Consider the following 10,424-nt stretch of genomic DNA (forward strand, 5'->3'; position numbering starts at 1 on the left):
CTTCCATCTGACTTTCCACCCTCTCTAACAATTGATTCACAGTACAACAGCGAGGTATTCCTCCTGTTGCACCTTTCAAACCTTCTTACTGTCAATTTCCGTTTCATCGCTGAATGACCTCATAGGTCCCAGCGCTTGGCCTTTGGCCTCAATTCTTTATTCTGTTCTATATTCTACATGCTTAATTCACTTAAATACCTTAGACATGTCATTCGTGTAGTTTGTTTTCAACATCCAATACTTTATTATGGCATTTATGTCAATGCAATCTTCAATTATTTACCGAGGTAAATAAGGGTGAGAATTGTTAGTTTTGTTTGGCGCTGAGGATGTTATTGTCATCATTGGCGTTTTGCAAAAGTGCTTGATCAAAGCGCCTTGTCGTTTTGCTGGAACATGGAGTATTTCTTGCTTTGTTTTTCTCGTCCTTTAAAGATTCGCATAGACAATAACACAGGCACACACATGCATGTATATATATATGTATGTAATATATACTGTAGATATATATAATATATATATATATATATATATATATATATATATATATATATATATATATATATATATATATATATATATAACTGAATCACGAAAATATGGAACGTGATAAATATATAAATAAAGATAAAATCCACGAAGGAAATGGAACACTGGTAAAGTGCTGAGGCCTTGACACCAGTCCTTTACTTCATATAAAGACGTGTCGAAAGGCCTCGCAGCACTCAGCAGCCTGCTTGTGATTTTATTCTTATTTATATATATATATATATATATAGTATATATACATATATATATATATATATATATGTGTGTGTGTGTGTGTGTGTGTGTACTACGTACAGAAGCTAAACTCTGGTTATCTTGGTGGTGAAAATAGGTTGATTCTTGATGTCAAACACACATAAACTGAGTTTATAAACACACAAACAAATGTGACTTGATATAAGTTTATACCACCCTTGACAATTGAATGGATGAAGTCATTGCCAAAACTCTTAAATAGGCGATAAATAAAGGAAAGGTAAGCTAAGATTCTATAAGCAGATGAGCTTCAGAGGTAATCCACGTGGAGCCGAATGCGTTGTAAGAAGTGGCTGTCCTCAGAATCTGATTCATGATGATTGCATGCATTTGAAATCGTAGTAAAAACAGCTTTGTTTTATGCACGACTTCATAAATGATTAGAACTTGATATTACTATGATGCATTATTATTGGTATTCTCACTAGCCATAAATAATTCAGGATTTAAATACTTGATGATTTGGGTATTTTTTGCTTTCTCTCTCTCTCTCTCTCTCTCTCTCCTCTCTCTCTCTCTCTCTCTCTCTCTCTCTCTCTCTCTCAGGCGAGCTGGATGTGCCGTTGTAAAGTTTGTGTGGGTGAATATGTTATCAGTGCTTTAACAGAAATTTTTAATGGTCATGACATCAACTAAAAAGTTTTTTTATGTAATTTAATTCTTTTTTTTTACTTTTCAGAATTCAAACTATTACAGGAGAGATCTTTTCCGGACCTTTTTAATGATTTATATTTTTGTCAAACTTTAGGGTAATGTCACATTTTCATGAGCTCATTCGGTGCACTGTAGGCATTGGTGGGGTTCTTTGGGCAACCCTTAATTTCAGCTGCAACACCTTTCATTCCTATTACTCACCTCCCGTTCCTTATTCTCTTTCTTCCATTTTACCACGCAGCTCTCCCCAACATTTGATCCATAGTGCAACTGCGAGATTTCCCTCCTGATACACCTTTCAAACCTCTTTACCGTCAAGTTATGTTTCAGCGCTGAATGACCTCTTAGGTCCCAGCGCTTGGCCTTTGGCCTTAATTAATATTCTATTCTATTCCATTCTGGATCTGAACTAACTTTATTTAACTTGTAATTTTAATGATAATTACATATATTACAGTCTTGGGTTCCTTCACGGAAGGTATAAGCTGGTTCAATGCCACATTCTTAGATATTTGAGAGGTATTTTCTCCCTTGAGTGCCAGGGTTAAGATGGTAGCTACCCCCACCTTTCCGTGATTTCAGATAAGTGATTTTAGATACAGTGGTTGGGTGAGGATATCAGACTTTCTCATTTGTTACTCATGTTCCTGTTTTTGCCAGATGTATGATTGATTATTCAGATTTCTAATGGATGTAGGCATAACTATTTCAGAAGAACATTCTTGAACTTTTGGACCAAAATGTGACCACTTTAGAAAACAAGTAAAAAATGAGCTGAAGTTTCTTCGGCGCAGTCGAGTTTTCTGTACAACGTATGATCAAGGCCACCGAAAATAGTTCTATCTTTTGGTGGTCTCGGTATAATGCTGTTTGAGCCGTGGCCCATGAAACTTTAACCACGGCCCAGTGGTGGCCTGTCCCATATTACTGCCAGACGCACGATTATTGCCGACTTTAACCTTACATAAAATAAAAACTACTGAGGCTAGAGGGTTGCAATTTGATATGTTTGATGATTGGAGGGTGGATGATTAACATACCAATTTGCAGCCCTCTAGCCTTAGTAGTTTTTAAGATCTTAGGGCGGGCGGACAGACAAAGCCGGCACAACAGTTTTCTTCTACAGAAAACTAAAATTCAGTGAATACATTTGCTCTGAAAACAGATGGGCCTTTTACTTAGGTGACCTTTGCTGCGCTAACTGCAGGCAAGGATAAAAATCTGTCAATCTTCTTCACGGTGTACATTCCCTCTTGTGATGGTCTCTTTGGTAAGCTAATAGATGTAATGTTAGCTTTATCTAACCGGTAGGGTGAGAAAAAGAGGGTTTTCTATTTACTCTTCTACCCATCCGTCAACTTTTCTCAACGACTATCGTAAAATCGTGCAAACAAGGACCTCTTGGTTCTTGGTTCTTACAGTCGTTTCCCTCCCTTCAAACATTTACAGAAAAAGAACAACAAATTGATAAGAATCAAAAAAAAAAAAGATAAAAAAAAACGCAATATCACAGTATATATACTACCTATCTCCCTTTCACGCTCTAAATCTCTCAGTTAACTTGAAATCCACTGTCAATATTTTCTCACTCCCCCTCTTCTTTTATTTTTTTTTTTTCGTTATCGTGGTATCACACCCTCCTCTTAATGTTATGATGTATTCATAAGTTTATCAATGATGGATTTGGTTATGAAAGGTGTTAATTCTCATAATGATCTCCCGAGCAACCAGTTATTAAAGGTGAGAATTATTGATGCCCCGCACCTGACGTCTATTATCGTCATATTTTTTTTTTTTTTTGGTTGGTGTTTGGGTCTGTTAGAGTTGAGAGAGAGAGAGAGAGAGAGAGAGAGAGAGAGAGAGAGAGAGAGAGAGAGACTGCAGCAGCAATGTTTATCAAAAAGGCACCTGGAAGCAGGGGGGCGGGGGAAATTAGCGAAGGGGTCACAGTGACTTTTACCTCAAAAGTTTTCGCGTACTAAATGGATCAAAGCTGGTCTAAAGTGGGTTCGAATTGAACCAAATTGACCCCTAGTCTAAGGAAATTGACTCCGCTCCCCTTCTTTCCCATTACTGGCCTGCGCAAGACTTGGCTACACTCTGTTTGGTTGGCTCAGATTTTTTCAAACGAAAAGGTTAAACGATTCAGAACAATGTTATGTCTGTGATGAAGCGCGGTATCTTGACTTAGTTTAGATTTCTCTTTATGTTGGTAATTTTGTCATCTCGAGCTAAGTAGTAGAAATGCTGACAGTTTCCAGGAGTTTCAGTTATTGAGGTGAAGTCCGTTGCTGATTACGTCGTATTGAATATAATTACACCAAAAATTAACCTTGCTGGTTCTGAAAGCAGTCTTCATGCCAGGTGAATAAGTATTTGAGCCAGGGTAGAAATTTGGCCCAGGCAAGATTGCTTGGAAGGGTAGAAATGCCTTTTCTGTGTTGGTAATAAATTGAACAGGCAGATTTTTCCAGGGCTACCATCTTGAAGTTCAAAACAACATTGGCAAATTGATCTTTAGATTAATGCCTATTCTTCTGATTGCTTTGGTAGTCTAACCGGTTTCTTCTGATTATTGGTTAACTAGGTATCTTTTGCACTCTTCTTTTTAGTCTAACCAAACCTTAGCCTCCCTCTTGTTCAGTAGCCTTTTTAAGGGCTAACTTGGGTATCTTCTGCCTTCCTCTAGTCTAAGAGCTTCTGTGCTGGAATAAAGCTTCCTCTAATCAAAAACAACTTGGTACCTTCTGCAGTCTTTCTTTTAGGTCATTTAACCCAAACTCGTGTTGCCTTCTCCTTCCCTAGTCCCCACCGGGTATCTTCTGCAGCCTTCCTCTAGTCCAACTGGATATCCTGGGCCCTTCCTCTAGTCTAGCTGGGCATTTGCAGACTTCCTCTAGTCTCACCGAGTATCCTCTGCGACCTTCCTCTAATCTAACGGGGTATCTTCTCCCCTCTTCCTCTAGTCTGACTGGGTGTCTTTTGTGCCCTTCCTGTAGTCTAACTGGGTATCTTCTGCAACTTTCCTCTAGTCTAACTGGGCATCTTCTACGACCTTCCTCTAATCTAACCAGGTATCTTCTGCACCCCTCCTCTAGTCTCACCGGGTATCTTCCTCTTCTTTCCACTAGTCCAGCTAGATATCTAATGTGGTCCTCCTCTGGTTTAGCCTGGTATCTTCTGCCCATTCCTTTAACCGGGTATCTTCTGCACCCTTCCACTGGTTTAACTTGGTATCTTCTCAGCCCTTTCCTTATCTACAAGAAAGCACATTGGATTTGTTGTGCTCTTTCCGTTAAGATCACATTTTAATTAAAAAAATTGTCAGCAATCTCCAACTTGAGTAAAGAGAACGCCACGGTAGTAATGCGGCTTACTTTCAACAACAGTATGACCAATTCAGCAAGCGCAGTTGGTTGCAGTGTTGCCACAATAAGTACATATTGAATCCTTTTCCTCTATTACGTGGTGCTCAAAATGGTTAGTGATACGCCTCTTTACAATTTATTTTTTTGTTTCTGAGTCAAAATGGCGCATTTAAGCGTGGTTTCTTTTGCGTTTGTAATATGCTCCGTATCTTCAGGGCTTGATGTTTTCTTGCTGACCATGGCGCGGTAGCTCGTATATATGCTTCATTTAATGAAACCCAGTGAAAAGGAAACTCGTCTGACTGTTTTACGTGGTATTAAACTGTTCTTTATATTACTTCACGCGCCAGGGGAACTGTAATGACGAAGATTTAATATTTGATATCACTTTACAAATAAATATTAATTACTGAATTTAACATTAATGCCGATGCATATTGATATTTTACTTGTGCATCTTTGTGCATTGATTTATTGATTAAGGAGCGTGTTCTCATATTTTCATTCGATCTTAACGTTTTCCTTTTGCTGTCTAGCTTTGGATATTAGTATCTTTTGAACTTAAGTTATTGACCTAACTTTTGAGACTTATGTTTCTCTTGTTCACAGCCTGTTTAAAGTTCTTTTTGATCATATTAATATTTGGTTATTTCTGGTAAGAACTAATCAGCCGTTGCGTTACGTAACAGTAACTGATATCGGTTAACAAGCCTACCACATCAATCTTCTCTCTCTCTCTCTCTCTCTCTCTCTCTCTCTCTTCTTTCTCTCTCTCTCACTGGAAGGTTTTCTCTATGTAAGCTCTGCTTTAAGAGTATAGTAAGAAAATCTTCGTTGATTCTTTGGTAATGGAAATATTTGAAATCATAATTACCAAGCATCCGAAGGCATATGACCAATAAGCTAGTCGTTTATCTAATAAGAATAGGCGCTGGGTAAAGGAGAAGAGAGAGAGAGAGAGAGAGAGAGAGAGAGAGAGAGAGAGAGAGAGAGAGAGATAAAACAGAATCTCTCTTACCTTTAAAAAAGAGAGAGAGATATAGATAGATAAAACAGCATCTCTCTTGCCTTAGAGAGAGAGAGAGAGAGAGAGAGAGAGAGAGAGAGAGAGAGAGAGAGAGATAAAACAGCATCTCTCTTACCTTTAAAAAAGAGAGAGAGATATAGATAGATAAAACAGCATCTCTCTTGCCTTAGAGAGAGAGAGAGAGAGAGAGAGAGAGAGAGAGAGAACAGGAAAAGAACCGAATATCAATACTGGAATCATATCGGCGGAGGCGAGGCAGAGATATACAGATAGATAACAGGCTCTTTTCGCATACAGCGCCGCGGAGGAGCGACTGGCTACATTTTGGGCAGTCACAGAGCTGTCATCGGATAGCGCTCTGGGCCAAGAGTCAGAATTGTTGATGGGTAGTGATTGTGGAAGCTGGGTAAGGGAGAGAGAGAGAGAGAGAGAGAGAGAGAGAGAGAGAGAGAGAGACGTCTGGTGGTGTGGTGGAGGTGTCGCAGAGGGGAGGGGGTGTTTGTGGGAGGGGAGGAGGAGAGGGTAGGGGATGTTGGAAAGGACGAGAAGGGGGTGGTGAGTGAGGAGGTCGAGGAGGACGTCGTCGTTGGAGGAGGAGGAGGGTCATGTGGCCTTTGGCCTGGGTAAGGGGAAGGGGAGGGGGAGGATGAAGGGTAAGGGGAGGAGAGGAGGGGTGTAGTAGGAAGGGGGTCCTTCGGAGTTGTTGCTTCTCGCCACTCTTGACATACACGTTGATTATTCATAGAGGATGCGTGCGATGCCCTCACTGCCTTCCCCCCTCCCCCTTCCCCCTTCCCCTTTCCCCTTCTCTTTTTCCTCCTCTTATTCCACCTCCCCCCCCACCTCACACACTCCGTGTCAGTTGCACTCACACACACAAACCCTTTTCGGTTCTTGTGCTCTATCTGTTTTTATAGTCCCCCATTTAATCCTTGATTTTTGTTCCGTGGGGTTATTCATGCGGCGTGGTATATTCGAGGTCATCATTGTCCTGGATATCTAATAATAATAACAATCTGCTGGCTTAGTTAAGTGAAAGGCTTCAGTGACGTTCTAACCTTTGTTAAGGGGAGATTTTGTTTTACCTGGGTGATGATGGTTTCAACTGTTTCAGCTTTTTCACTCTTTGAATTTTTTGCTCTGATATTTTTTTCCTCCCTAAGAAATAGTTATTTATGTCAGTTTATTTCTCCCATTTATTTAGTTTTTTTTTTTGGCAGGCATAGGAAAATAAACTTTTTCCCACACGTGGTTCTGCACATTTTTTTTTATTAATTTTCTGATTAGTATTTTTTTTTCTTAAGCAGTGATCTTTATTTGTAAGTTAGGTGAATTATTCTTTATTAAAGATTTTTCTTTTAGATACAATTATACAATGAAATATTTATCAGTATGAAGATAATTTAAGGACATTGAAAGCCTATTTTGCCCTTTCTTAATATTTTTTTCTAAGCCTGCTGCCATTATTATTATTATTATTATTATTATTATTATTATTATTATTATTATTATTATTATTACTATTATTATTATTATTATTATTATTATTATTATTATTATTATTATTATTTGTATGACAGCAAAGTAAAATTTTTGTTAAATTTCTGATAAATTTGTGCATAGTATAGAGACTAAATGTAGGTGATTAAACGTAATGTTAACCTGTCTTTTATATGACGTATATATGTTCAACTTTAAATATTCTTTTAGGAAAATGAGAAAAACATTTCCGTGCAGTGTTTCTTCTCAAAACGAATATACTAAACTCGGTTAATTTCACGTTCGAACTTAACTGATGGCCACCAGAATGCTGGATATTACAAGGCCAGCCGTTTCGTAGAAATATTTTTTCGTGGTTGGAAGGAATGGGAGCCCCTAATTTGGGCATCTGCCATACTCCCCGAAGATGGGAGACTGCCCCTAGTTGTCCTTGATTTATGAATGGTTATGAGAAACACGCTTTATTGAGATTTAGGGAAACACAGGCTATTTTGTAATTATTCATAAGTGCCTTTGGTATAAAGCACGAACTTGCTTGAGAGTTTCAGAAAATTTTCTCATACCCCCACCCAATATAAGTACAATACAAACATATGCAAAGGATTAGTGATATAAACCTTAATGAGAAATCATTAGATGTATTCAATTCCCGAACAAAGGTACTTTTACATTTCAAATGAAAAGTGTCAATTAGAAGGATACAATGAATGCCCATTATAAAAGTAATAATTATGAGTAATGCAGCACTAACTTTAAAACAGTAATTGAGACAATTATAGTAAGAGAATAATTAGGAAAATATATGTTTTACTTTCTCATGGTAAATATACAGCACCATTGCACTGGCTGTCATAATTCGTACCCCCAGGTTTAAGGTTTCGTACCCCTTGGGGCACAGATACCCAGGTTAAGAACCACACGCTCAGGGGTAACAAAGACTTGAGTTTCCTCACCAGATGCCGTGATGAACTGAATGAGGTTTTATTTTTTAATCTTCAGTATTTTAGAGACTTTTTTCGGACTCTGAATTTGGTATTATTATTATTATTATTATTATTATTATTATTATTATTATTATTATTATTATTATTATTATTATTAAGAAACACAATGGCTGTCTGGACGCCGTTGAGTTTATATTGCAATTTCTCAATTTCGGAAAGAGGTTGTCGTAACATTATTATTATTATTATTATTATTATTATTATTATTATTATTATTATTATTATTATTATTATTAAGGTGTTCTGGACGCCGTTGAGTTTATATTGCAATTTCTCAATTTCCCAAATGAGATTCGTCGTAGCAACAAGTAGGTTATTATTATTATTATTATTATTATTATTATTATTATTATTATTATTAGTATTATTATTATTATTATTATTATTATTATTATTAAGGCGTTCTGGATGCCGTTGAGTTTATATTGCAATTCCTCAGTTTCCCAAATGACTTTCGTCGTAGCAGCAGGTGGATTATTATTATTATTATTATATTATTATTATTATTATTATTATTATTATCGCCTTGCAGTAATATTATTTTATACGGAACTATTTTTGCTACTGAATATTCAGCGCCTATACTTCTCATAACCATTTCCATTCGTACGCTTGTCTCTTTTCAATTTGAAGACTATAAAGAGATCTAGAACCGATAACTCAGTGGTTCTTGACCTTTTTATTACCACGCCCCCTCTAAGAGTTGGTCCCTCCCTCCACGCCCCCCTTGCATCTATGAGTAAAATTCCCTCCCAGATTTAAAGGCAAATAAAAAAAAGAGAAAGAGAAGGGGTGTTTTTATTCTTTTGGGAATGATTTAGTGAGATACTTGACAATGCTTCTTAGCGACTTTTGTTAAGAGAATAGCGAATATAATTAGAGAATTTTTAATTTTTCCCTAGGGCTCGCATCCGCCCTGGAAATTGTGGCCCCCAGGTTTAGAACCACTACGATAATTGCTGTCAGTGCACCTTAAGCGGTGCCAGCAATTGTTTCATATTAATTAATCCGACCACATTTGTAACTAAATTGTAAATATTATTTTTGATATTTTTATTTACTGAGGGAATTCAGTGACACCTCTCTCTCTCTCTCTCTCTCTCTCGGAAATAATCAGACCAAATTCTATTTTCTATTTTACTCTACTCTCATTCTCTCTCTCTCTCTCTCTCTCTCTCTCCTCAAACAAAAATAAAAACAATAGTACTGACCATTCCCTAGGGCGCATGCAGCCGCTACCTTGCTAAGCCAAATTCTCGTACCTTCGAGTAGTAGTTTTGAAAAAAGTACTCTGAATCCCTTCGCGTGCGGAGTTGAAAGATTTCTCGAACCCAAGAATTGTTTTCCCAGAAACAGCGCTTGAACATTGAGCAGTTTTCTCTTTCTTTCGAACAAGTGTAGTTCAGAAATCTTCTATAACAATAAAATCCGAGTGGCTCTTGTTTGTCCGGCCCGGGTGGGGGCGGGGTAGGTGGGGGATCTGGAGGGTACGGGAGACATGACACATCCACCCTCCTCCTGCAAACCTGTTTGTCCGGCCAGGGTTGGGGCGGGGTAGGTAGGGGAACGGGAGGGTACGGGAGACGTGACACAGCCACCTTCCTCCTGCGAACCTGTTTGTCTGCCCCGGCTTGGGGCCGGGTAGGTGGGGGATTGGGAGGATACGGGAGACATGACACCTCCACCCTCCTGCAAACCTGTTTGTCCACCCCAGTTTGGGGCGGGGTATGTAGTGGACCGGGAAGGTACAGGAGACATGACACATCCATCCTCCTCCTGCAAACCTGTTCATCCACCCCGGGTTGGGGCGGGGTAGGTAAGGGATTGGGAAGGGTACAGGAGACATGACAGATCCACTCTCCTGCTGCAAACCTGTTTGTCCGCCCGTGGTGGGGCAGAGTAGATAGGGGATCGGGTGGGTACGGGAGACATGACACATCTACCCTCCTCCTGCAAACCTGTTTGTCCACCCTGGGTTGAGGCGGGGCAGGTAGGGGATCTGGAGGATACAGGAGACATGACAGATCCACCCTCCTCCTGCAAACCTGTTTGTCCGGCCAGGGATGG

At 38.9% G+C, this 10,424-nt stretch overlaps 1 protein-coding gene across 1 annotated transcript in view; it reads right to left on the reverse strand.

Annotated features, from left to right (window-relative positions):
• LOC136843096 (uncharacterized) overlaps positions 1-10,115 on the reverse strand; it is a 17,275-nt gene extending 7,160 nt beyond the window's left edge. The window contains exons 1-2 of the mRNA XM_067111083.1: positions 9,884-10,115; positions 6,311-6,472 (exon numbers count right to left, since the gene is read on the reverse strand). Of these exons, the coding sequence (XP_066967184.1) occupies positions 6,311-6,472; positions 9,884-10,115 (394 nt within the window). The remainder of the gene's footprint in view (positions 1-6,310; positions 6,473-9,883) is intronic.
• Positions 10,116-10,424: the final 309 nt, after the last annotated feature.

This window comes from Macrobrachium rosenbergii, chromosome 2, assembly GCF_040412425.1.
Source record: "Macrobrachium rosenbergii isolate ZJJX-2024 chromosome 2, ASM4041242v1, whole genome shotgun sequence".
NCBI classification, from domain to species: domain Eukaryota; kingdom Metazoa; phylum Arthropoda; class Malacostraca; order Decapoda; family Palaemonidae; genus Macrobrachium; species Macrobrachium rosenbergii.